This window comes from Leptinotarsa decemlineata, unplaced genomic scaffold (assembly GCF_025532065.1).
Source record: "Leptinotarsa decemlineata unplaced genomic scaffold, Ldec_3_MD MMD2_tig00002974_RagTag_RagTag, whole genome shotgun sequence".
Classification (NCBI taxonomy): Eukaryota; Metazoa; Arthropoda; class Insecta; order Coleoptera; family Chrysomelidae; genus Leptinotarsa; species Leptinotarsa decemlineata.
This window is the reverse complement of record NW_027412578.1, coordinates 8,823,419-8,851,399: the sequence shown is the minus strand read 5'-3', so window position 1 is coordinate 8,851,399 and position 27,981 is coordinate 8,823,419. Positions and strand designations below refer to the sequence as shown.

The following is a 27,981-nucleotide window of genomic DNA, read 5'->3' as shown; positions in this document are numbered from 1 at the left end:
CAAACTTTCTTCACCTTATTCAATACCAAGTTTCCTCACAAAAGACGCTGCAGACTTTTTGAAAGACAGTGTATACTTAGTCTAAGTTTAGACCCAACCAGTAACACAAATCAAGATTCAGCCTCCCAAAATAGTTTGTATCACTATATGATGGGAAGAACAATTTTCCTGTACAACAGTACTATTAATATCAAATTATGACTTGAAAGCTATAGACACATTCCTAAGATTTGAATTATATAAAAAACGAGGCCTTGAAAGTTTGAATATTATTAATCCATAGTTGCAATAACTTTTGGAAGAAATATGATATCCAAAAAATTAGATATCCTACTAGAATAGATCCCGGTTGAAGATAATTTACAAACTATTCAAGTAACTTCGATCGAGATTACATTTTGAACTATCAACAAACGACCACAGCAAACGACATTCGAAAAATAATACAAAGCCCATAGAACTGGAACCTCAGAAGCGGTATTTTCGTGTCACGTAAAATTTTCAGTACTTATCCTGACCACCAGAGGGCGATGGCAGTACGATGTCAGCTTTGTATGTAATGTGATTACGAACAGAACAGGGTAGCAGTCGCTGACAAATTAGTCGGGCTTTTTAATTTAATTTGATTTCGATATGATCCGGCTGACTGGTTATCAGCAACTGCAAGCTACCCCTCCATATTCCCTCCCGGGTTGAGTGCTCTGAGTTGAAAGTTTCCCCACACGGTTAATGTGGAATTATTGCATGGGGTCCCCAAAAACTAACCGGAGACGAGTGTCTTTTTAGTCGCGAGCATGTGTTGTTGCTGTAAATGAGATTGATTTGAAGTCTGGTTGAGAAATATTTATACTTACCGAAGCCGCCTGACAGCGACTCTCGGAGGTGGTCTTTGATTCTGCTTTGTTAGCCTCCCTGTTTAGTGCGTTATGTAAGTCGCTTAACGCTGAGTTGTCGTGCGCTCGAATTCTGTCAAACGTGTCCTCTGCGTGTTTCCTCATGTATGCGTCTACGTAGTGTATGTTCAGGTCTAGATCCCGGAATATGTACCTATTCGGTACATATCTTGGAGCGTTTACGGCGGCCCTTACGCACTGCAAGCTACCCAATTCTGTTGATACATTAAATACTGACATCGTACTGCCATCGCCCTCTGGTGGTCAGGATAAGTACTAAACATTTCACGTGATACGAAAATGCCACTTCTGACACTATATAGAAGTAAACACACGGTGCTTCTATGGGCTTTCTATTCTCTGGTTAGACCAACAAACGTATCTTCCAACATTACTCGTATTACATCATCAGTAATATTATACTCAGGCAAGCACTTCGCAATATATCATTCATGCTGTATGAAAATTCTCATAAATCCTCCACAAAAACTTTTAAAAAGTCTAAGAATATCATACCCTCCAAATTGAATGGTTCATCTCGATCGAATTTTCGTAGAGCTTGGAATTCATACACTGAACAAGTATCTGTAGATATAGACAGTTCAAAATTGATTATATCGTCAACACTAATAGCAAGTTTGAATCCTCTTCCCGATTCCTCTGATAGTGGAGTAAACGTAGCAAATGATCAATACTTTTGGAAATTTAGGTAACAGAAAAAATATTAGAGGTGTACTTTGAATTAAAAAAACAAAGCTCAAAACATAAAAGGAAACTTCGAAATTTTCGTCATGCAACTCTTGTTATTTTGAGGTCACATCGTTCAATTTTGACTTAATTTGTTTCTTCAATATTAGTTTAAGTGTTGTGGTGATTTCAATGTTAATTTATATTTCAGAATATTTTCAGTATTTAATTCAATACTAAAATCATATAAATTCCACAGCTCGTTCAATTTTACACGTTATACGAGGATGGGCTCAAAAGGTGTCGACCTAACAAAGATACAAGACATTTTTACAGTTTTTTTTTAATTTTTCAACATAGTCTTATTTTAACTCTACACCATTCTTCCAGCTATGCTCCCATCTCTGATACCTTTCCAAATAGTACTCGTCGTTTTTCTGTGTGAAATAATTGTTCACGACAGTTATTGCCTCTGAGCGCAATTTTCAGATGAGGGAACAAAAATAAATCTCTTGAGGCTAGATCTGGTGAGTAAGGCGGATGATCAAGCAGTCTTGGTGAAACAGGATTTTCTTTTTCTGCAAATAAAGCCGATATTCCGCATGTTCTGTAATGTCCTTCATGAAGATAATCAACTAAAGTAACCCCATGACTATCCGAAAAAATAGTCACCATCACTTTCCAGCCGAAAAAACCCTTTGCAGTCCACTGTTTGGACTGTATTTATTGTTTCGGGCGTATAATGGTGTATCCAAGTTTCATCTACAGTAATCAATGGCACGTTTTTTGTCTAACTTGAGCAAACGCGGCACCCAACGCGCGGACAGCTCTCTCATGCCTAAATGTTAATTAAATATGAGACAAACAGGTTCATTTGACATATTCATAACCCTCTGCTATCTCTCTCGCTTCAATTCGGCGGTCGTCTAGCACCATTTGGTGAACTTTGGCGATGTTTTCGTCGGTAGTTGCAGTTTTTGGACTTCCCGAACGTTCATCGTCTCCCAAGCTCCTACGGCCACGTTTGAATTCTGCTGTCTAAAATTTCACTGTGGTAAATGATGGCGCAGAGTCCCCATAAACAAATATTTAATGACATCTTGATACTCGATTTTTTCCATTTTTATAAAAACACTCACATCAACCCACTCAAACGACTTTTACTTAACAACTGCGCGTCCAGTATGAGTGAAACTTTGGCGAATAACTGTCAACACAGATGAACAACCAAATTCACTAGCTTTTAAACTACTCAAAATGAATATAGAGACACATCCTTAAAATCCAATAAGTAAAAAAATATGTATTATTTCATGATAGGAACTTCTGGTGTATACTCCATACTAATTCTTATCATATTCCATTCGGTTGTTGTTTACTTTTTTCACTTCTTTTTGTACTTTTAGCTACAAAATCATTAATATGAAAAATTCTGTATTTAGTTTCACTTTACTTTAGTTCGTGATAGGTATTAAATTTAAACAATGAATGTTGATGTATTGGTTAGAAGGAGGATGCGTAGAGTGTACCTCAACGAATTCCAAGTTCCTAGAGCAGTTGCATTGATCGAAGTAGGGTATTCAAGGCGTCGTGTAGCCCAAATGCCTAATGTAGGTAATTCTGCGGTTTCCAGAGCTTGGAATCGCTCCCAAATTTACGGCATAGTAAAAAGAACCGCTTATCCCAGTCGACAAAGGGCAACAACCAGCAGAAATGATCGTTTGTTACGACTTTGGGCAATTAGGGCTTCACGACGTACAACTCCATGCAAGACGACCTGCTAGAGCCCCTTGATTAACTCCAGCTCATCGAGGAAATCGTAGAAACTTTTGTCAAGAGCATCGTAATTGGAATTTAGAGCAGTGGGCCAATGTAATGTTTAAAGATGAAGAAAAGTTCATGTTATTCAACAATGACGGACGTGTTCGGGTATGGAGAAGTCCCGGTGAACGCTATTTGGATGACTGTGTGCAAGAAATTGTTCCATTTGGAGGTGGATCGATAATGGTATGGGCTGGTATAATTTTGACAGGACACACGGACCTTGTGGTATTTCGGGAAGGGACTAACGGATATCCGTCACATGTCGTCCCATTTGCCCAAAATATGGGCGCTGGGTTCATTTACAACAAGATAATGCCAGGCCACACGTATCCAGGGTCGTGAGAAATTTCCTACAGAAGCGCAATATCAATGTCATGAGATATCCAGCTAATAGTCCGAATTTAAATCCTATTGAGCAGCTCTGGGATAAACTGGAGAGACGTTTTGAAGCATCATCAACCCTTCCAAAATCTGAACCAAGTTGCAGATGCTCTTTTGACGATTTACGAGCAGTTACCACAACAAATAAGTAATTAGAAATTTGGTGAAGAGCATGCCCCGTCGTTGTGCCGAACTTCTTAGAGACGTACTCACTATTAATGTACATTTTTCTTAATTTTTTTCTGAAATAAATTCGATTTGTTTTTGACACTCATTTGTATTTGTTTTTAATCGTATCACCAAACAACATTTTGAAAACAATGTAAGTTGAATTTAATGAAGGCACCTATAAACTATTTTATAAATTTAAATGTTTGAGAAAATAATACATATTTTTTTACTTATTGCATTTTGAGGACATGTCTCCATATTCATTTTGAGTAGTTTATTTACGAGTGCTGCCATCTTCATGTTGGTTTCGGAAACTTTTCAGACCACCTCTTAGTTTAATTTTCAAACCGTGTATTCAATTTCTTTGATGAATCGTCAATCCAATTGAAAATAAAATCGTGTCACTGTATTAGTTCAGTCTAATTAGCTCATAAAAAGGGGGCAGCAACGGAAAAAAAATTGCAATTATCTTTCGGAATTCTTTGGGGGGGTAATTAGCAGTCTAAGTTCCCGGAGTATGAGACCCGTTGCTTCATCCACCATCTTGAATTCAAGGGTTGATTTTTGTTTATTGAATAACTCGTTTATTTTCAATTTTACAAGAAAAACAGTTATTACAAAAGTTGTTTAAAATTAGATTCCATACAAGTTTGGTTCCAATAAATTTTTACCTAGGATCGATTTTTTCCGATTTATACCCGAAACATATCGTTTATTTTCAATTTTACGAGAATAATTATGATAAACAAAGTTGTTTGAAATGAAATTTCCCACAATTTTTGTCCCTATCAATTTCTCTTTACAATCGATATGTTTCGATTTATACCTGAGAAAAGAAGGGACTAAAATCATATTATTGTATTATCACGTCTATTTTCGATTTAACAAAACAAATCGTGATTAACGAACAGATTATTTTAATCTTCATCCATCCAAAAAGGAAGGCTAAATTATTTTCCAACCTTGACGCTACTGGAGCATTTTGAAAGACTTTCATTTTATAGTTGGTTTTGAATTAGAAATTTGAGTTAGAATTTCCAAAATAAATATGTAAAAAACTATCCTCATTCCAAAATCTGTTATTTCAATTTCCGAATCAAATACATTTCATCCTCGTTTACTCGACTATTGGTTCATTCGTAGTTTTATAGTGGAGTAACGTTTCTTCTTTCTCTGATTTTTATAGTATGCCGTCCCCAAACAGGGGCAAAAAAAGTGAACTAATGTATGTATGCGTAGTAGGCTGCGTTATGTTACTTATGCTATACAAGATAAGATAGAGACTTAGTTGGATAAATCGTAACAGAGTGTTTGATCAATTGTTAAATAAGTAGATGCGCCATGTCGGTTCTGCCGCAAACTTTAACCTTGTGAAAGATGAGCTTTTAATATTTTTATATCTGGAAGACGTGCTCACAGTGCGGTCAAAAAACCTTTACCAAGCGTCATCGATTTGTGGATCCGTAATGAGTCGACAAAGTAATGAAAAAAAAAAAAGATTTGGCAACTGCTTGGAATAACCTAACTTTTCAACAGAGAATTGGTTTCATTCATAAATTTACCTATGAGAATTGAAACCATGGAAACTTTTCAATGAACAACATGTAAAGGATGGAAACTGTCATACTATAGTAATACATCGTTATTTGAGGCGTATTCATCTGTGATTCAAATAAATTCATTTTGGCGTTGAAACGATGACGTCATCTCAGTTATAATTTGAAACGTATTCATGATGATTCAAAAACAGCATGAGGTTGGTTTTGGAACGGAATTTGACGTTACATTACGTCAGTTGTCAATTTCTGCTTTATTTTGTTGTTGTTGGTCCATATTTTGAACAGAAAAAAGAGATCTGGTACAATGGTTTCAAAAATGCAGCTACATTTGTGATATGTATGCAAAAAATTGTATTCACCAATCTGAGTCTGATTGAGATTAGAGAATATCGAATAGTTTGTTTTTATTATTGAACTTGACATGTGACACAAATTGAATCATTTCATTCTGACGAATCTTATTATTATTATTATTATTAAACGCCAGAAAACACCTTTTTGATCTTAAAATCTAATAAATTGCTGACAACTGGCGTTCATATAGCTATCTCTTTTTAATGGATCGTGCTCAAGCTTTGCTATCATCCGAATACGAGCTCTCTGTAATTAAATGTAAACGTTAACTGTTTTGTCTTCCTTTTTCACTTGAAGAAGAAAAGGATGCTATATTGAAATATGTGTTTTCTCGAGTAGCATCTGTTATTTGAAAAGTTTTGCCCGTTTTCATAAGTCTACTTTAAACTGCAATGTCAGTGACTACTTATGCGGTTGGATACCTCGTTCACAGGCAGATGGGGCGATGACAAGCATGTTGTTTGTCGTTCCTTTCAGCCTAGTTCGAGAAATGATGCTCTGAAGGAATTCGATTTTCAATTATCGGAAATCATCGACTTGATAGACACTACCTTGCACTGACGAGTGGCCAAACAGCCCGAAACCGGTCTCCATGTGTGTTCCAATAATTGAAATTCGATTGCGGCAGTTGTATCGCAGGAATTACTTCAGAGAAGAATCCTGCACTGACACCTGTCGGATATAATCCAACGCCTTTCTTTGTATTGTTTAGGAGTAGTTGTTTTCTGATAGGTGTTAGTCCATTAACCTACAGTGTAGGTAATTTGAGACTGGCCTGAACGAATTGTTCTTTTAGATAATTTGATTTACAGCCAGTATCCAAGTATGCCTACTCAATTTGCGAAATTTTTGTTTTGTGTTGTTTTTAGGTGCATTGAAATATTTACGGAATAATTAATATAGTGCTGACGACTTTTATGAAATTTGAAAATAAATCATTAAAGTTGCACTTACTTTTTAGTGTATATAATCCTTTTGAAAGAATTCAGTACTTTGTTGACTTATTTCAGAAGCACCGTATTGTATATACTCATGTTTTGCAAGGATATGATTCTGGTACAAAAATATGCATATGGATTTTGTAACAGAATCGATAACCACCTACTGAAATAGATTCTTTCTTCTATTTTTTGAGTTAGATAGTGAAATAATGGTTCGTCATCAAAGAAAATAATAATCTTCATATTTCAAATATTTTCAGTTCAATTTTTTTCAAAAAAAAATTACTATATTGTAGAATCACACTTTTGCTTTTATTAATCCAGTTCAAATCATTAGAAGAATGAATCTTGTACCCTGTACATAGAGTTGGTGTTGTGATCATCCTTTTATAGCAGAAAACAAACATGTATTTTAGATTTTGAGTTGTAACAAAATATATCCCCATTTAGAAAAGCAGTTTATTTTATGTAAATAAATCTCCGGTACCCGACACACTTCACAAACACTTTACACAGGTTTCTGCGATTGTTTTAGATATTTACTTCATCTTTGTTGTAATGACGTTTTGTTTTGTGTTCTTTTCAATCGAGAGGGGAGGTAGGTTTAGGTTCTCGTTTGCATGGTGTTCTGTGAAATCGTTAGAGTTTGTTCATAGAGGAAGGAATTTTGTTATGATTGTTATATTAAAATTTCTTCATTACTTTATGATGGTGACCACCTTTTCACGAGGATCATATTGGAAAGTTGCAAAAACCAATGAGTTAGAAAAAACAATAAATGAAGTCACATAGATCAGAAGTATATAAGTTGACTTATGTTTCTTGCCCAAAACTTTACATTGGTCAAACAGGGAGGACCTTTTCTCAAATAATAACCGAATTAATATTTTGAATGTGGAGTCCTGCAAATCATATTAAACTATGAAAATGCTTTAGTTTTATCCTATATTTTCTTTGTGGTATGTGTGGTACAGTTATTGCACAGTAATTTTCCGGCACAATGTATTACAGCTATTATACTCTCCTCTAAAACCACTGTGGCATGGTGTATTGAAACGTGCAAATAAACTTCTTGGTCCACGTTTGTCAGAAGATTTTTTCAACTCTCAAAAAATAGATTTCACCAGAAAAAGAAGTCTTTTATATTTTATGAGTATTTACTTGACATACATAATTTTTCTTCTGCCTCTTTCGGTAACAGGAATCCCAATAGTGCTTCAGTGAGAAGGTGAGGTTTGCCAAGATTTGTAGACATATTTGACACTGACTTGAAACATTTTACTAGATCCTTCAGAAGCGTAATTATTAAAAAATAATCGTGATTTTTCAAAAATTGTTTGAGAAAATTTGATATTGAAAATTTTCCTTCAGATATTACGCTACTGATGATCACCACTTAACGTGTGCCCAGCATGATTTTTTATCAAGAACAGTATTGATATTTTTGTTTGTTTAGAAGTAAGGTATTAGATTTTTTACAATAAGGAAAATAATTTTTCGAATTGTTTTTGATTGAAAATTCTGTTGATCGCATATTTTATTGAAGCACGCCAATGTTTTCTTTGGTTTTATTCGCTTACAGGTGGCTAGTATATCGGCTTTCCTTGAAAAACAAATTCAGAGAGAAAATGACAGTGTGAAAAATTCTAAATTTTTGTATGGAGCTGTAAAATAATTACTTATTTTTTCATTAAACTGCTGATGCTCACTACACTACAGTCCTTTTTATTAAATATATAGAATGGTGTAGTTTTTTATTTGCTATTGACAGCAAACAGTTTTAACTTCGTCTCATAAAAAATTACTTAATGGGAAAATAAACATTTTCCCCTCTGGTAAAGCACCAGGAAATTGCTTCTCGAAATATCACCTTTCTTTTTCAAGCTCTTCGATATACAGGCTTATCCAAATAAAGTGTGCATCACTGACATTATTGGGAGGGATGAAATCTTCGAAATTAGCCAAATAACTAGCATTTTCTAGGCCTATTGAGATGCAAGAAACAATATCAATATCAGGCAGCGCTGTTTTCGACCTGCTACAGATATCATCAGTGATGCTAGGCTTTTTTTCTAGGGAAAACCCTTCATTTAATATTTTTTCTTGTGAAAAATGATCTTTCAGTTATAAAAGCGAATATGTTGAAGGAGTTAGTTATGAGATTCATGAATCAAAGCAGTACATTCGAATGTGGAACAATAAAATTGTATTTTCACTAAATACCTGGATAAATCACATAAATATGAACCTGTTAGAGACACGCTTTGAGTCTTCTTGGTATCCACTTGCCCGTCAATGAACCAAGCAGTGCACTAAATAGCCAGAGTGTCGTGTCGCGCTGAAATAGGCCATCCTGCGTCACTCTGCATGAGCGCAGTACTGCGCGGATATCAGTATAGGGTTGCGTTGTTAGTTATTAAGAACATACCGTCTTCTCAGGCAGAAAAATGTGATATGCTGTAGACTTAGTTCTAAAGAAGAAAATTTTCAAGAGCCATAGCCTAATACCAAATGGTGTATCGAAAATTTCGAATTAATGAGTATCTAGGACATCTGATTTAAATAATCAGTGAGGCCGCAGAAATTGTCGTTTTTGGTTACTTTGAAGCCCACCATGAGAACTTCATAATAAGACAAGGATTCTATCTTCTGGTACGATGTAAATCATTCTTAAAAAACGAATTCGTTCTTGATGAATACCATCCAGTTCGTGCTCTTTTGATAGGGAAAACTGTCGACAATGACAGTTTTCACAAACTGTCATTGTCGACAGTTTGTGAAAAATTCTGTAATGTTCTAAGGTCCAACAACTTCAACTTTGTCAATTTTGGGATGTATGAGCCTTCATTAGGTACTGATCAGGAGGAACATATCTCGAGTTCATGAGTGTCTTTCTGAAAAAAATCCTAGATGAACCAGGTCTTGTTCAATGATAAATGGATAGGAACGATTGACTCTATTCAGTGGCCTCCAAAGTCTTCTGACCTGAGCCGTCTTGATTTTTGTTATAAAGGTATTTGAAGAATTCAATTTGTATGAAACACTGTGTTGACGGTACAACAGTAATAAAAAATTGCAAGGTATTGATGACAAAGCCTTGCTAAAAAGTAATCGAGCAGTTCAACAACGGGCACTAAAATAAATCGAAGAAAAGGTGACGTCTTTGAGTCCCTGCTGAGAAGGAATTAGCAGTCGTTCAAAATATCGGCTCGAATATAATAATAATAACAAGGAAATTGGAAATCCTCAAACCATTTCTGAATGAAAATTCAACGTACCTAACGATACATTCGAGTACAAAAAAGTCGACGTAGGGAATTTTCTTGCTCTTTAGAAATCCTACTGCATCGGAATTCGTGTTTGTATTACTACAGCCAATTCCCGCTGTATCGAATTCCCACTACGTCAAAGTTAACTCTTGCATTTACGTCAGTGGAAAGCGAGTTATACCGAAAGATTCCTCTTTAACAACATAGGCCATCGAAATCATCTAGGCAAGGACAGGTTGACAGGGATTTTACTACTGCATCCTTTCGCCTTACGTCGAATACGCGATAGGTCAAGTGATCGTTATGAGTTTCAAGAACGTTCATATTTTGGTGTCGTCAGAGGGAGAGATGGGGGTCCACTTGGTGAGAATTTGACGTAAGGATAATGAGACGTGAAGGGAATTCGACAGAGTAAGACGTTATAATTTACCTCACATAAAAGAAATATTACATGCTTTCATAATTGAAGTATTATTTTCTAACAGAAAAAATATTACTTTAGGGCCTTCCACAGTGGAATTTTTCTTATTCATTAATTTTATTAAACTCAGATCAATTTGAAATAGGGTAGAGAACTCTCAACAAGACAAGTCAGGCTACTTTCTGTTTTGAATTCAAGTCTGTTAGTTCTTATTGTTGTTTACTTACAATCACATGAAAATTCTTATTTTTGTTTAACTTTTTCATTGAAAGTCAGGTTCAAATTATAAAATTGATATTATTCATTTATTCATAGACGGAAAAGAATGGAAAAAATTAATTAAAAAACTCTAATATTGGAAACTGAAAACTCTGTAATTGAATGATGTACTCGGCTTATTTTTTTTCTACGTCAGGTAGGCCTGTCATTATTGAGAATCATCATTTTACGCAAAAGTAGGTACTGATCAAACTTCACTTGTCACTTGTCATAACGAAAATCTTAAAACTGGATTTTCCACTTCGTGAAAATGTTGATCATCAGTTGATTCTCATCACCAGTTTACAAAAAAAAAAACACACTACTAAGTAAATTTAACTACTCACTGTGCAATATTTGAAAAGAAGGTAACCGCCTACCCCTTCCAATCCTGAGTAGTTAACGTAAAAACCTATATACATTTGGTAGCGTATAAAGCCAGCTCTAAGTATATCATTTCACACTTACATAACATTTCGCTTTATGCTTTCGTGTGTATCAGTTTGTGCCAAAATTAACACGAAAACCATGGTGTCTACACTCGTACACGTTTTTTTTTTGGTTTTTTCAAAAAGACTGTCCCTCTGCAAGCGAGAGGATCCGTGTGTGCCTCAGAATACTTAAGCCAGTCACGACGCAACAGCCACTTGTGAATTATGTGAGTGTTTGTTATCTTTTCTTCTCCTAGTTTCAAGGGAGGTACATTTCACTACCTAATGTATAACAGTTGCAAATGATGTCAGCGGTGGAATTGAACTTAGACATCGATGAATAAAATTAGTTTTGAGATGCACCTCCCTTGATGTCTGTGATATGGTCCTGGCTTTTTAACTTTGTCCATGAGTAGAGGGTAGTGAAATTATTTTCGAGTTCTTATGAACTCTCAGTAGTTGATTTTGTAGTAGCTCCCTGAATTCATCAAGAATGCACGTTTCTGGAATTCATTCAATTCGTTGCATTTTACGTATTAACATCCTTGGTAACATAAAGAAAAAGGAATAATATGAAGATCGTGGAAAAAATGGTATAAGTCATCTTATAGCTGTGTTTCATAAATCGATATCACCTACTTATGAATTTCAGCAATCACATAATTTTTGTGTGAAAGTTTCAGAACAGTATATATTTTTTGTACAGCATCACGGTTTATGCCTTTGAAACTTCTTGGAACTGTTAGTATTCACAATTTAATGTCATGTCATCTTCGATTAGTATTGCAGTTTGTGGTCATATGGGCTGAAAAGTGGAAGATTCAATTTGGGACCTTGCGTGGGAATCCCAAATCTAATAAGTAGAGTTCATCACAACAAAGAGTTCCCTGAAATACAATGGTGTCAAATCATTCTGACAGATCGAATAACAGCGTCCAGATATTTCAGCCGATAAAATCGCAAATGAAATTTGAAAAATTAAAGAGCTGCTGCTCATTTCCATGAAAATGAGTTTTGATCAGTTTTTTGAGGATGTCTTATAAGCATAAATTTCACCACTCTTATTTTTAAGATAGCCACTCTTATGTTTTTAAGAGTTCAGCGTTATAGTTAATGCGAAACTTTAGTCAAAGACCAGATCATTTATGAAATGAAATAGCGTCAATTGCGTCACCATGGGAAGGTAGAGCAAAGGCTGCTTTCTACAGGCTTAAAAATAATGTTTTGAGAATGTATCCCCGATTGAAAATTTGTCAGATAATTAGTAGTCATAATACAGAAATGAAAACAATCATATGGAATGGTGAAGCATTCTGTGATCATCAGCTGGAAATAAATGACTGACAAAAATATATCGCTGACTGTCGGCTATAAAAGAAACACCATTACAAAGACTGGTCTGTCCTCCCTCAGAAAGGTGATCCATATCACAGAACTTAAATCAAGACTTTAGTGATGTGGTCTATAAATTCGCATGAAACATATTTCTCGTAGAACGCCAAATTTCGTAGATCGTCTAAAGTCTAAAAAGTCTGTCCATGATGAAATGTCAGAGTGTACTTACTCCACAAGAATACTATGTCAGTATGATAAAATGCGTGTGTAAATCAAACCTGTGAATCAATCAGCTGTTGAATTCAATTATGATGAAAATTTGTCATCAGAAACCCTTTGTCTTTGTTACAGATCACCAAATTTTAGTTGGAAAGCCTACGACAGTTGCAGTTTACACATTTTTTCACAGCTTCTCACAATTATTTCATTCTGAAAATATATAATGGTAACCTGCAATATTATTTTTTATTAGGTGGAGCAGAAGAAACCGCCACGGATCGAATTCCCAACGCAGCCAGATCATTGATTACCGGACTGGGTATATTAGGTCACACCTACGGTCTCCGTCTGGAAGGGTGCGGTGACCAAGACAGAGTTTAGATGAGCACCAATCAAAATACCTGTTTCAAAGATCTTCTCTACCTTGATAGAATCGATAAAATGGATCCTCAGTTGATGACACGATCTTGCTAATCTTCTGTAGAAGCAAAATTCTAGAGAAGTTCTCAGTGCATTTGAATCAAATATTTTTGGCAGATTGTCTGTGGGTAACAAGTATTGGATTATAAAATCACCAACAGATCTCTAAGCTTTCCGAAAAAAAATTTATGATTATTGTTCATTAGTTCTACAAGAAAATGATTCATTATTCAGGAAGTAACACCCAAATATTTCCATTTCAAAGGATGATGACGTCTCTACCATTGTAATTTATTCCCTCCTTTCAAACCACATTTCTAAATGTATATGATTTTTGTGAAGCAGAAACAAAGTACATGAGTGAATATATGGCGTAACCATTTAGTTAGTACTACTCAATGAAAATTACAAATATAAAGTTTTTATATTTGGAATTTTATATTTATCGTATTATGAAATGCTGCTTAATTTCGGAACTAACCATCAAAATGACCTCAAAGTAAGTTGGCAATACGATGCACTTCGGTTTTGCCCGTATTATATATCAAATGTTATTGACGTCACGACCACCAGTTTTATTCGATTTTGAAAAAACTAGTGACAACAGAATTGTAAAAAATATGAAACAAGGCACTATCATCATACGTGTAGTTTTCACCCATCCGGTTATCCCAATACCAGTGGAAAGGTCCATTTTGATAACTTTTTTATTGAAGAAGTACTACTTTTTCAGTACATTGGTCAAATATTTGACAAAATCTCAATTTGGTGTTCTAGAGTGGTTGATAAAACGAATACTATTTGGTACATAAAATTGGCTAGGTTATTTTTATTTGAATTAAAATAATACATCTTGTTGAGATCATGCACTTATTGAAACTATAACTTGTCCTGAGATGAACAAACGAATATGGAGTTGTTAAGTTGTTAAAATATACCAGACGATATTTCAATACTGACTTTAAAAATGTATGAACAAGTGGTTATTACTTCAAATTGATACACCTTTGAATGAATAAACGTACTCTAGGGGTTTAGTCGAATTTTTAGCAGATATGGAGTTCTTTTACGTTACCACAAAAAGAATACTTTCGACATGAACTGTTGTTAGAAACAAACAAGATTATTAATTTTTAAATATATGTTGTTTCCTATATATGTTTAGCAATCATTACCTTAATATATCATTAGAAGTTTCCCTTTAAATAAATTAAAAGTGTTACAATGAATATTTGTCGTTTTTATTCATACTCCTTCCTCAAAATTTGGAAAATTCAGTTGGGTTTGAAATCGAGCGTTTTTACTTAGTAAGCAGATGCTATTTCAATGATATTAACTTTCTGGTAGTCAATTACGAGCATTATTCCTTACGGAATATGATGATTTTCTGTGAAATAGAAATGAGTAAACTTTTGTTCAGTAATCTTTTCAAAAGTGAAGAAGCAGGTCGTTTCACGTTGGTTGACGTTATTGAAATTTATGTTCATGCTCTAGATTTCGCAAACCCGTTGTCAAACAAACAGCGGCTCAAAATTGGTCTAATAACCTGCTGGGATAAAATCGTAATAAATTCTCGACTGCAATCAAATTATATATCTGATGAGTTTCAAATAATTTGAATTTAACGCTGAAAATAACATTGAACACTTCGAACACAAAACTAAGATCACTGAAACTTGACCCATGAACATTAAAGTGCCGTAAGATGAGTGTCTCTTCTGAAAGAAATTCTGTGTCCTCATCCTCAGGGTACTTTTTGAAGCCTCTGGCAACAGCACAAGAATAATGTTTTCAGCATTATACTTGTGTTTCCTCCTCCCAAATACAAAATCCAAGTTGCAACTGTCGCCACAAGTATAATGCTTTTATCATGCTAATAAGCTATAGCTTAGGGCCCCGACTTTACGAATTTGTTTTTTCTACTCGCTAATGCTGATTCCAAACTCAGCATAATGAAACATCTCAATTCCGAATTTGAAGTCGGAATTTCCAAATAACCTTGTAGAAAGTGAGGTTAAGGTTCTTTCCTTTCATAACCACGGGAGCCAAGTTCCAACTGTTCGATAAATTCGTTTTTTTTCCTTAGTTATGTCCAGAAGTCAGTGACAGTTAATACTGACAGCATCGTATTATTTGTACGGTACTGACAGTTTTTTGTGACAGTAAACATGACAGTATAAAATAAAGTCCAAACTGTAAAAGTACAAAGGTTGAGTTGCTGCTGATAGGAATCCTTTATTAACAATAGACAATAGCCTAGTCATTCATTTCAAATATCAATTTTCGTTAGTTATTGGATACCTAATGAAAGGATCTTTGAAAATGAAATTTTCATTGTACTTGCTGTTAGCATTTTCAGTCATATCAGCAATCGCACATGAGGAAGATGTGTACACTATCAAATATACAGCAGATAATTTTTCACAGGAAGTTGCAAAGAAAAATCACTTTGTCATGTTTTATGCACCCTGGTAAGAACTTTAAGTTATCTAACCTAAGTGATTACTCTTATTCAATAAGTGTTACAAGAAAGGGGACCAGTCCGGTTGCAATTTTTAAAAATTCATGTTTTCCCTTTGTAAAAACATTACTCGTGGTTGTGGTCCTGCATGAATGTTACCACTAAAATCAACAATGTAACTTCTCAAAATTTGCGACTCAAGGCTGATGCATGAATAGACCCTAAATTTTATATTGCTTTATTCTAGGTGCGGACATTGTCAGAAATTCGCTCCAAAATGGGAACAGCTTGCAGAAATGTTGAATGAAGACGAGAACAATAATATAAAAATCGCTAAAGTGGATTGTACAACAGCCAGCGAAGTGTGTTCCGAACAAGATATAACAGGATACCCCACCCTAAAGTTCTTTAAAGTTGGTGACAATGAAGGGGTAAAGTTCAGAGGTACCAGAGACCTCCCGACAATCACAACATTCATCAATGAACAACTGCGAGAGGTATTTTTCGTGAGCAGAATGGACCTGATTGATAATAAACCAAATTTATTTCTTTAGGGTGATGACGAAATTACTGACACAAACATTTCCCAACCCGTAGAGGGGCTGCATGAACTTACAGAGGAAAATTTCGAAAATCATGTTGCAACTGGAAAACATTTTATTAAGTTTTATGCTCCTTGGTGTGGACACTGTCAGGTAAGGATTAAGTTGCTTACAAAATGTGAATTTGATGTATTTAAAGAAAAAAGTTAGTCTCATTGGAAAATCCTTTCATTCTAGAACACTATTTTCTTTAAAAAAACAGGCTATCTATTGCCACAATCTTCAAGTTGAAATTGGATTTTTTTTATGAAAAAATAATATGCTCATTCCATACAAGGGATTCATCAAATCTAAAACATTATTCATATATTTTGTTCAACTTAGTATAAAAACAAATCATCATTCCTCACAAACTGAATTCTCAATTTCCTTTCCCTCCTAATCCTTAGTTAGCACCAGCTTTGACTTCTGAAGATTATCGTCCATAAGGGGGGGCGCGATAGCTGGTTAACGGAAAAACAGGTTTTTTTCAATAGAAGACCTAAAATTTTAACAACAGATCAATTACCAAAGAGAAATATTTATACCAATTTTTGAAGTTAACTCAACTTATAAACTTGCAAACATAGAAGTCACATAGGTATTATATAATTTGTATGAACAAAATTGATTTAATTTTGATTATTTAAAATATTGTCAAAAAAGTTTCTAGAAGTTTTGCTAATCCAATTTTCTTTAACGGTTAGCAATGATTTTATTTTCTTCCGTTTATCTGGTATTTTATCATAAAGATCTATTGGAAATTTCTTCAGTAATTTTTTTAATAATATTATTTTTTGTGATTATTTCAGTTTTATATAGTGTTTCGTGTGTGTTCATTACAGTTGATATTTTGTTAATTTTTCACAATTATATAATTGATTTATGTCCATTTCTTCACTTCCTTCAAACAATATTTCAGATGAATATTTCCAATCTTTATTGAATTTTTTTTCCAAAAATATTTTTTGTACCTTCAATTTCTTTTAAATGTATGTTTTTACACTACTCCCTCATGAAATTCCATAACCCAGCTGAGTTTATATATATAAATTTATATTGACAAATTGCTTTACAAATTTAAATTTGGGAAGATTTTTTATTTCTCCAAAAATTATTAGTGATGAAACACTTCGTTTCCAGTATTATTGAATGTATTTGTAATTCATGTTTAAAACTTGAGGAATATTCGGGATGCACCATTAAAAAAATAATATTGATGACATTTTTGGCTCAACCGGAAGTACCAAAAAATTGTACACAAAATTTAAAAATCATTTTTTGCAGGCAACTGAGATACTTGACCATTCCAGAACTTTTGTCTTATTTTGTCTACTGTATACTGTATATTAGTAAGATAATACTTCTTTCCAGAAATTGGCTCCAACTTGGGAACAATTGGCTAAAACTTTTGAATTTGAATTTGACGTGAGCATAGGAAAAATTGACTGTACGCAACACAGGACAATATGCAATAATTTCGAAGTCAAGGGTTATCCCACACTACTGTGGATTGAAGATGGAAAGAAGGTAAAAAATATTTTTCATTTCACTTGAGGGAGAGCATTCGAGGATCACAAAAAAACATTTTTCACAATTTTTTTTTGGTAAAAGTGAAATTAAACAATGAGGATTTTTCATCGACCTTTTTTTGGTATTTTCACCTTCCAATATCTGAAAAAAAAATAAAGATTGTAATGGAGAACTTACAATTTTTTTTTTCATATTGTGTGAGGTGAAATTAATGGAAAAGGGGACGATGAAAAACTCTTGATTTCCTCCACAAAAAATAATTTTAGTTCGATACCAGTAAAGATGTTTTGGAAGAAGGCTTGTTGTATTTTCTAGATCGAAAAGTATCAAGGGGACAGAGGCCATAACGACCTCAAACAGTATGTCAACAAAATGCTGGGCACCCAAAAGGAAGGACAGGCTGAACAACCTCCAAAAACCGTTACAAAAGACACTTCTGGTGAACTCACTGGTGACACCTTCCAAACCAATATCGAGTCTGGCATAACGTTCGTCAAATTCTTCGCCCCATGGTGTGGCCATTGCAAAAGGCTCTCCCCCACTTGGGACGGCCTGAGAGAGAAGTTCTCCACCAACAGTAAAGTCAAAGTCTTCAAGATTGACTGTACGTTAGAGGAAAATAAGCAACTGTGTAACGACGAAGAAGTGGAAGGCTTCCCTACTTTGTTCTTGTACAAGGATGGAGAGAGAATATCAGAGTATAGTGGCAGTAGGTCTTTGGAGGATCTGTATGAGTTTGTGTTGAAGCATGTAAGACACGACGAGTTGTAAATTTTTTGAGGTTTTATAGTTTCAAATACTTACCAGCATTTTTTGACTGATATCTCAAGGGTGTTCATTTTGGTATTTTTTTCATTGTTTCGTAATGTAGTGCGTTATACAGGGTGCTTCAAATGACTAAGTGTTGGAGAAATAGATCCGAGTTTGAGTTTTCTAGTCATATTATTGAGTTTGTTTTCTTGAAGCTGGTACTCTACAAGAATATATTGATTTTTCAATATTTTCCTTGGAATTTAAAGAAAACAGTAAAACTGTCAAACCAAAAAGAAAGTTATTAATTACCTTCATCAATTCTTTTGATAATTATATTATTGTCAAAGACGCAGCATATAAACTAGACAATCCTGTAAGTCAAGGATTTTTTACCCACCTGAAATTGTGTATTTTTTTTATAAAATCGACATTTTCTCATACAACAAGAAATGAAAAAAATTGATATTATTTCTTATTTAATTCAGATATTGTTCTTTACACTGATTTTGATTCTAAACATGAAAAGAAAGTTTTTTGCAAAGATCTGAGCTTTCTTACAAGTTCATTTTGTTTTTTGTTTGCAAAAATCATCAATGCCTCTCTCATATTCTGATATTCCTTCAAGGCGAAAAGTGATTCAGTGTTTTTCTTTAAAAAAGTTTTTGAAAAACATCCACTTTGTTGGTATATATTTGATTTGAAGCATCCATCAATTCGATGTTTAATATTTAATTCCATGTTCAATATTCCATGTTTAATATTTAATAAAACACCACTACAATCTGATTATATAATATAAGGATTTCATTTGGAGCACATGTATTTTTTCTAAGTTGGCTACTTTGTTTGTCATAAGTGTCAGTTGTCGTTACTTCAGATACGTCAATGACAAATATACAGGATTGCCAACTTAGAAAAAATGCATGTGCTCCAAACAAAATGCTCATCTGATATAGTCAATTTTTGTTTTTTTTTTGTTTGTTATCATTATTTTTTGAGAAACACTAAAAACTTGCTCTGGAAAATGATCTGTGTCCATATTTTACAGATTTGTATAGGTATTGTACATTTCATTACTCAACAAATACCTAATCAAGTTCTTGTGAGTTTCAATGAGAAATATTGAAATTGTTCAAATATACACCTAAAACACACCTGAAGAACGTTTTCATTGTTATTTTCGATTTCAAACCAAAAATTAACAAAAGGGGAATTATGATCTTCTAGTGGACAAGATGATTCTGTGAATCATAGTTTGTGTATTCTAGGATGGACTTATATCTACAGCCCCCATGGGCTGTATAGTTTCATAACAGTTATGATGCCAAAAATTAGTTTATTGGTATTAGAAGTATCAAAATATATATTTCAGATTTTTTTTTTAAATTATAACTATTGACATTCAGTATTTTATGAGGTAAAAATCTGAAATTGGGAATAGAGGTATTGATCATCGAAGTCCATATTTTTAATGATAAAACAATTGAAAATCTATATGGGGTTGGAAATGAACACAAGTCAAGAAATTCAGACCATTCAATCGAATATAAAATTACCTTTTCAATTTCCATTAAAACTGGCAATTTTCTCCAAATTAATTATGGCATCACTATGGAGTTATCTTAAGAAATATTGTCAAACAACTCAATGTAGGGAGAAACAAACTATACAGCTGCCGGACTGAGTCATGGCCGGTGAGAGGCCTTTCCCTCAAAATGAGCAGTAGATGTGTAGAAATCTGGTTATCAGTATGTTAGATTATTCGAGCCGTAAACATCAAAATTCAAGACCGTATTCAGTTAGTGATGGAGTTCAAAAGTAAATTGCATAAACATATTTTTAATAGTCAAACTCATGAAGGTACAATACGATTTCTCCCACAGGCCATGACTCAGTCCAGTAGATGTACCTTTATTCCAATTTTCAAATTGTTTACCTCATAATGCATAGTTGTTTTAGATATTATTGAGCTGTTACATTGCTTCAGTTGATTTCGTTTTACAAATATAAAAATACTGAAAAATCTAGAGGTGATGGAAAATAGATCTGAAGGCTTCATCCGAAATTGACAATTCATTTATTGAACAAATAATTTTTTTCAATTTGTCAGATTTTTTCTCTACACTTTTTAAATCGAAAATTAGGAGAGATTTTGGCATCTACCATGAGAAGTGAAATGTTTTTTTTTCATCTTTTGTATATGCTTTTTTGAATCTTGCTACTGAGAAAACTGGCTCACATATTTGAGACACCCTGTATTAGAGTTTACAGATTCAGATGCTTATTGAAATTTCAGACCCAACTGAAATTTTGATTGTTGCAAAAAATATTGTTTTACAACATTCCTGAATGTTGTTTTATGACCAGACAGTATTCAGTTGAAATAGAAACTTAACCTAAGGCTAGTACTTGACTGATAAGAACTACGACTAGAAAGTTGAATTATGTTTTAATAAAGATTGAGCTCAAAATGAAACAGGCGGTATTCTTAGGTTTAGTTCTTGATTATCAGTTACTAGTTTCATTTCTTGGGCATTGTTGGATAAAAACTGACAAATCAGAATGATTCCCTTAGAAATTGTAAGCTAGATGTTTTTCATTTCACTGCAGAATTTGAAAGTTCCACAAGATTAAATTTCATATCAATTATACTCTTTCTTCTTTGTGTGTAGGTAATTCTTAGTGTTTGTTTTTTTCTAGAGAAGTGTTTGTGGTTCTTCATTCACAAGTTCATTTTTTGTTTTGTTTTTTAAAATTTTATTTGTAAATAAAGTTTGATAAGATATTGATCTTTTCAATTATTCCTACACTTTGTGTCGAAACAATCTCATACGTGATATTTCAACTAGCTTGAGTTAATAACTCAAGTATTGACGTGATTTTAAAAAATGTGATAACAGATTGAATATTGATAATAGTATATTATTGAACGAGTATATGATGATGGCTATTATTCACGCGGTGAGTCACCGAGAGAATAATAGCCATTGTACGCGAGTAGAATACTATACTTTGTCAAAAGCTACTTTGATGTATGAAATGTTTTGAAAAGCATTGCATGTTAACAAACATATAATAATAATAAAAAATGGGCTTCATTCATTGACATACATTGTTTATAAAAAAGAAATAGATACAAAAAACAATGAAACGGCGAAGTTCAGCCGAGACTGTTTTACACTTAACCTAGCACTTTCAAAGTCGCTGATAGCTCAGTGTAGATGCTCCTTGCTTTCCAACCGCAGGTTCCGGGTACGAATTGTACTGATTGTTTGTAGCAAAACAATATAATATTATAGCTAAATCAAGGAAACATCTGACCGCAGTGATTAATGACCCATTAACCACTGCCCTGATCAATGGGTATTATTAAGATCGAGTAAACAGACGTATAATGGGTACATTATAAAATGGTCATGGATAAATATAATCAATTCATTATTCCTTGAAATAGCATGTTTTCAAGTATAAAGAGGATAAATGATCATATTTTTCACTTATACATTCACATGGTTGCACAAGAGTATGTTTTTCATAATTGTTTTGTTCATGTGTGAAACATGCCAAAAAAAATGTTTAAAAACTAAGGATAGTGAAGTGGTGGGAGAAGCACGACCTCTTTTTGTATCCTGTACTATTTAAATTGTTTTTGAGCGATGTTTCAGTAACTCTGTTCAAAGGGGAAATTGAAATAACACATTGTATAAACATAATTTTATTCAATGAACATGTGTACATCTTTAACAAAATACTACAAGTAAATCCACACAACCTTTGGGTCAATAATATGGTCTCGATGACGTTGCACATTTAAAAATGAAATGGAACAAAAAATATTGCCATATGACGAGCAATGAGCTATAAAATTCACTGAAAATTAAGTTTTCTTTACAGTAACTTCCCATTTCTCCTAGTTTGATCAATGTTGTAAAAACCTGAATCAATCCTAGCTGAAAAATCATTGAATAATTTCATAAAAAATGAGAAATAAAACTTCCTATGTTTTCATACCAGTTGTCTTCTCAACTAACGTTACTTCAGTTTCATCCAACAAGATCAATAAACCAAGTTTATTGTATTAGTTTGAAAATGTCATTGAGGGACGAAACTGCAGTCACGTTAGTTACAAATACAAGTAAAAACATAGGAAGTTCATTTTTCATGGCGATCTCCTACCACCTAGTAACGGCTAAATCCATCAATTTATTGAATAATTTCTTGCCTATCAAAGAAAAATTGTACTCTTAAATATCTCTTTCCTTGCTCTGTGACCAACAGTTCAGCAAATTAATAATGAAATAACTGTTTCTTAGAATTAATAATTTTCATCAGTAGTAATGAGCCAACTGAAACTTCCTCAAGACTTGTAGACAACAAATTTAAATGCAATGGCAGTATGTTGTATACAGATTTGTACGAATAGAGAATATGTATTTTTCAGCACCAAAAACTTATGCTGTCTCCGCTGATCTATACAAGAGGGGCTCCTCCTGGGTAAACAGAATGAGACATCAGAGTATAGTCACAAGAATAGAATGTTTCGTCGGAGTTTCAAATAAATTCACAATATTGATTCAATTGCTATTTTTAAAAATTTAGTTTGAAAGATTAACATGTTTATATTAGGCGAAAATAATAGCTGGGAGAATTCAAGCATCGACAAGAGTAGTCATATTGTAAAAATCCTGAAACACCTCACTTTCAGATGGCGAAACTATTTCCTGCATAAAAAATTGATCAACAAATTTATTGCACTTCGAGTGGGGGGGAAGAATATAGATAGAGCCTCCTTATATATATATATATATATATTTTTTTTGTATAATTTATTATTTGCCAGTTGTAAGGACCATTGCCGCAAGATGGCGCTAGAGACAACAAAAAACTATGGGAAAACAAAGAAATATGTCAAGATAGTTGCTATTAGCAAATGTGAAAATTTTATGTACTCAAGAGTAAAATTTATTTGCAGTGTTCACAATAAAAAGACAAATTTAATGATTGGCTTACAGATTCCCAGTATAATTTTTGATGATGAATTATTTCATTGTTAATAGAAATATACCTATTTTTGTCAAAAAGGTTAGCTTATGAGTAGAGATATCGTCTGTTGTGCCTAACCATAATGAAGAAAAGATTAAAAAAGTAGAAGAAGAAAAGTGAAGATGACAACCTTTTTGCATATAAACACATTGTGGACAATATGATATTAAACTGATATGTTACTAGCGCAAACTCAATATTTTTAGCTACTCTTATTCCCCCAACAACTTTCACAAGTAACAATGGTATTTTATCAACGTAGATTCCGGAAACTTTGTTGACTGAAAACTTCCAAATGGTTAAATTCTCATTTTTAACCCTGCCATATTTAATCAAACGTTTCGTCTGATACTGCGACAGACATCATCAGCGGTATGCACGAGGACGAAAGTAATATCTCAAAGTCTCATTAATGAATGAATAGTGAGCTACCTGCTCACTTTTATTTATACTTCAGTGGGGCTAATGGTGGGAATAGCAGCTTGGCCAACGGGAGCGGTGATGGTGGGAGATGCTCACTCCTGATTGGTCCGCAATGTCACTAGATTGTTCTGATTGGTCCACGTTGCTAACAGGTATGCCACTGGAGGGATGTCGATCCGAGTTGTATTCTAGTCCACTTCTGGCCTTTTTGAACACTGGATACCACGTTCTGTTGACCAGTATACCTTCTGTTCTGTTTAAATTGTTGAGATGTTTATAGATCTCAATGGCCTCTCTATGAAGTCGTGCGTGGTAATGTTGGACACAGTTTGTTGGCATTTTATTATGTGGTCTACATTTGCATAGACATCCCGCCACCCCCAATGTTCTCACCGTAGGCCCTGCCTCTGTCCTCACATTAAGCCCTCACCCTCTGAATACGAATGAACACACAGTTGGCCAATCTAGTTCGTTATTGGGACTTTGAGATATAAATTTAGTTCTCGCACTGAGAGTATCTGAAGCAGTAGCTTGTAACGTGTGATTCGTAGAAATAACTTATATTTGACCTACCAAACAACTCATTCTACTTTATTTCTACTACTTATTTTGAGGACCTGAAAAATTTTGCTCAAATAAATCTGACTCATGACTGAATTATAAACTTGTTCAGACTGTAAATGATATTTTCTATTCAACTTTTTATAGCTCAGAGCAATAAATACAAATAAATCAGTTCAAGTAAAATCCTACAATTATTACTCAACATATTTTACATCTTAAAGAAAGAGACAAAAATGGTCCAAATTTGAAAAATATATACCCTCGACTTAAACTAACATTCATTCAAATCACAACTAAATATCAGGAATCATTGAATACACCAAGTTGCGAACCAAACATCAAACCTCACAACTCATCATGGAGGTCCTCAGAGGCGTCGGCCGGCGCCTCGTAGCATGCCGCAGGCGTGACGAAATCAAAAAGATATTCGCATCTGTTCGGTTCTGAAACACTGGTAACTTTATTTTCGCCGCCGCAACTCAGACGCACTATCGTCGACCTGGTTGGGCCATTCCAACAAGACTGGCCCTTTTCGTAAGTCATTTGCTCATATTTGTTCGACTCAGGCCCAGACCAGTGGCCCCACGAACCTAGACGGGTATCGGCTGCGCCTGACTTGGGCTGCTGAGTAGTTCTATCGAAAGGACAGAGCTTGTAGATGTACTCCAGGTCCTCATAATCGAAGCATTGGCCTTCCAGAGTGGCGTACTCTTCCTCCTGGCCAAAGTCTTTCTGGAGGTATGACTGGATGTCTTTGATTTCATTTTCGATGTCTCGTACTTGCCTTTCAGCTTCTTGATATTCTGAACGAGCTGCGTTAGCCTTTTCAACGAGTTTTTGAGTTTCTTCGTCGTAGGGAACGGTGGTTGGTTGTTCTTGGGGTTCTTCTACTTGCTCAGGTTCTTGAGGCTCCTCTTCTTCCTCCTCTTCCTCTTCATCATCCTCTTCATGAGCTGAAATACAAATTTTTTGAAAGCGAATTGATCAAAATATTTAATAATTATTTCAATTTAATATTTAATAATTATTCACTATTCATACACATTCATTACCTGATTCATTTTGAAAATATAAATTATTTTTCAAAGTAATTCGAATAAATTCATGATCAGCTGATGAAATAAAACTAGTTTACCTTCCTCTTGTTCATGTTCTCCATCCTGTAAATCTTCAGCTTCTGATGCTGATTGTTTAGGTTCTGTTATGGGAGGTTTGAAGACACCAGCTTCCATCATTAAATAGGGTTTGATACTCTTCCAACACTCCCCAACAAACGTTTCCAAGTCCACAGAATCCTGGAGGTTCAGGAAATATTTAGCCTCTTCTTCAGATACTGCAAAAACAAAAATATATAGTACAAGCTACATTAAATTGGAATAAGAACCTTCTCCATTCCTATCTTTGTCAAAGCTTTCTCTGGTTCTCAATTCAGAAATGTCCACCAAGCCGTCCTGATTTGAATCAAACTTATTAAAAGTTTCAATAGCTTCAGCTCTGTTCTTTTTCTGTTCTTCCTCAGCTTTCTTCTTCTTGATTTCCTCTTCTAACTGTCTGTAGTATTCAAGAGCAGCATTCTCTTGTTCCTCGACTTCCTTCTTAAGGGCTTCCCTTTCGGCTTTCAATTTTTCTGCTTCTTCTTTGTTTTTCTGCAACTCACTTATCTTCAACTGCTTCTCTTGTTTGAGCTGAATTCCTGAAAAAATGCTGTTACCAGTTTTGTCTGACTTTGATTTGGGTGAATTAAAAAAAAAATTCCTATATAGGTTTTGATGACATATTTTTCAAACGATCCAGTCAAAGACTTTGATTCTGAAAATATTCCTCCGGTTCAGATTCTGAGTGGGAAGGAATTAGAATATTTCTCCATTTCACCTCCAACTGTACATTTACCATTAATGTAATATGTTGAATTAGATAGAGATAATGTAATTCAGCAGTCACATTTGGAATCAAAGTAGTTGACCTACCTCTGAGTGACTATGACGAATTTGACAATTTTGATTAATGGATGCGGGCATTATTATTAATAGAAGGTATTCAACCAAAAGTGTAGTTGCTTGATAAAGGCGAAGATGTGTAAATTTGCCTTTAATGCTTCTTGCCCAACACTTATATTGGTCAAACAGGAACAACTTTCTACACAAGAACTGAAGAGGACAGTAGTTTTTGGAATGTTTAGTAATCAAAAGATTCAATAATTCAGAACATTTGCCCAATGACCCGAACAAGACTATAAAAATAATCCCGAATACCTCGTCATCTAGGACAATTTGAATCTAGGTCTATAGACAGGAATATTTAATCTTAGTCTTGGTTCTATAGACCGTAACAGCAGAGAACGTGTTCGTATTTCTCACCTTTTTGGCTTAGTTCAGCCCTCAACTGTTTTCCCGCTTTGATTAACTCGGATCTACGTTGTGCAGCTTCCCTAGCACTTCTTCCAAGTTCGATGCAATTGTTCTGGCAGGATTTATCACTAGCATACTCATCAGTGCCATCACAGCAGTCACAGATCCCATCGTTAACTCTATTAGATGGAATGTTTTCAGGTCTGTGTCCGGCGTTTGTGCAGTGAAATATCCCATGGGGGCAAGCAGACGTTCCTGGCTCGTCACTGGCGTCTTGACAGTCACAGTAATCGTCGTTCACTTGGGTGAACGGTATCGTTTTACTGCCATCAAAGCAAGTGAAATCTTTATCTGGAGGATAAAGAGATGCTCTCGAGAGAGAAACGCCTCTCGGACGAGGTACTTCTGAAGATAAAATTTCACATACTAACACGATAATTATCAGAAAACTATTCATTAATTTAGGAATCTTGAAAAAATTCGCGAACATGGTACCGGCAACAAAAATTGTATATAATCTCATAACAAAAAATTGACCACGCATGCGCTCAATCTGAGACACGTATTTCAATGTTTTTTGATGTGATTGGACAAATATGACGTTTGCCTGCTGTTCAAGGTATTCACCAATCAAAATACTACAAGATTTCATCGTATCAATTTTTTGAACTATTAGCTTTTTTATTCTTTAGCTTAGGTGTAGACTTCGTATTAATTACAATTTTCGAAAATTCCAAGACCTATACCATAGTGTAGAAATTGTTCAGCTTCAGTACATTACAAATGCAGAACAAACCATGAAGCATTGGTTATTATTTCAGGATGAAAAAATATAGTGATGCCCTTGTATTTTTTTTCTAATCAAACTATCAGGGAGTTGTTTGTACAAGAAAAAACTATATCAGATCGGGTTTTTCCAATATATATTCTACTGGGGAGCTTAAGATACCCGAGGAAAGTTTCTTGTCTTACTTTACATACTCAGAATCTGAATTCATGTTTCATTTTGAAAATATCGTACAAAAACATGTAAGTATTCATTCTTTGAAAGACATTTTTTGTGATGGACTCAATACTTCTTACTGTTTTTTGGGTATATGACCTTTCACAAT

The 27,981-nt window shown here is 34.3% G+C and overlaps 3 protein-coding genes across 10 annotated transcripts in view; 2 read left to right on the top strand and 1 right to left on the bottom strand.

Moving 5' to 3' along the window:
* The window catches only part of LOC111506683 (solute carrier family 35 member F3), a 74,931-nt gene extending 60,539 nt beyond the window's left edge, over positions 1-14,392 (top strand). For 3 of the 8 annotated variants that reach the window (XM_074177385.1, XM_074177384.1, XM_074177386.1), the window contains one exon: positions 12,997-14,392. In XM_074177385.1, coding sequence (XP_074033486.1) covers positions 12,997-13,108 — 112 coding nt within the window. In that variant the 3' untranslated portion in view covers positions 13,109-14,392. Of the gene's footprint in view, positions 1-8,392; positions 8,524-11,333; positions 11,417-12,875; positions 12,944-12,996 lie in introns of those variants that run through there. The other 5 variants (XM_074177390.1, XM_074177389.1, XM_074177382.1 and 2 more) reach the window with 3 other exon arrangements.
* Positions 14,393-15,319: 927 nt separating this feature from the next.
* On the top strand, positions 15,320-21,276 carry prtp (thioredoxin domain-containing protein pretaporter). The gene is made up of 5 exons (XM_023161817.2): positions 15,320-15,634; positions 15,872-16,121; positions 16,179-16,319; positions 17,580-17,735; positions 18,054-21,276. The coding sequence occupies exons 1-5, from the start codon at positions 15,468-15,470 to the stop codon at positions 18,507-18,509; spliced, it is 1,170 nt and encodes a 389-aa protein (XP_023017585.2). The 5' UTR covers positions 15,320-15,467; the 3' UTR covers positions 18,510-21,276.
* Positions 21,277-22,190: 914 nt separating this feature from the next.
* GCS2beta (glucosidase 2 subunit beta) lies at positions 22,191-27,416 on the bottom strand. Its single transcript, XM_023161803.2, has 4 exons — positions 26,879-27,416; positions 25,906-26,214; positions 25,657-25,854; positions 22,191-25,474 (listed from the first exon to the last, which is right to left on the bottom strand). Exons 1-4 carry the CDS (start codon positions 27,411-27,413, stop codon positions 24,867-24,869), a joined length of 1,650 nt encoding a protein of 549 aa, XP_023017571.2. The 5' UTR covers positions 27,414-27,416; the 3' UTR covers positions 22,191-24,866.
* Between the last annotated feature and the right edge of the window lie 565 nt (positions 27,417-27,981).

What these genes read in the sequence shown, in the direction of transcription:
- prtp (XM_023161817.2), top strand. Translation starts at nt 15,468, where the DNA reads ATGAAAGGATCTTTGAAAATGAAATTTTCATTGTACTTGCTGTTAGCA. An exon ending in GTCATGTTTTATGCACCCTG is followed by an intron (nt 15,635 to 15,871) that starts GTAAGAACTTTA and finishes GCTTTATTCTAG; the next exon opens with GTGCGGACATTGTCAGAAAT. An exon ending in TCAATGAACAACTGCGAGAG is followed by an intron (nt 16,122 to 16,178) that starts GTATTTTTCGTG and finishes TTATTTCTTTAG; the next exon opens with GGTGATGACGAAATTACTGA.
- GCS2beta (XM_023161803.2), bottom strand. Translation starts at nt 27,413, where the DNA reads ATGCGTGGTCAATTTTTTGTTATGAGATTATATACAATTTTTGTTGCC. An exon ending in CAAAGATAGGAATGGAGAAG is followed by an intron (nt 25,855 to 25,905) that starts GTTCTTATTCCA and finishes TTGTTTTTGCAG; the next exon opens with TATCTGAAGAAGAGGCTAAA. An exon ending in AGAACATGAACAAGAGGAAG is followed by an intron (nt 25,475 to 25,656) that starts GTAAACTAGTTT and finishes TTTGTATTTCAG; the next exon opens with CTCATGAAGAGGATGATGAA.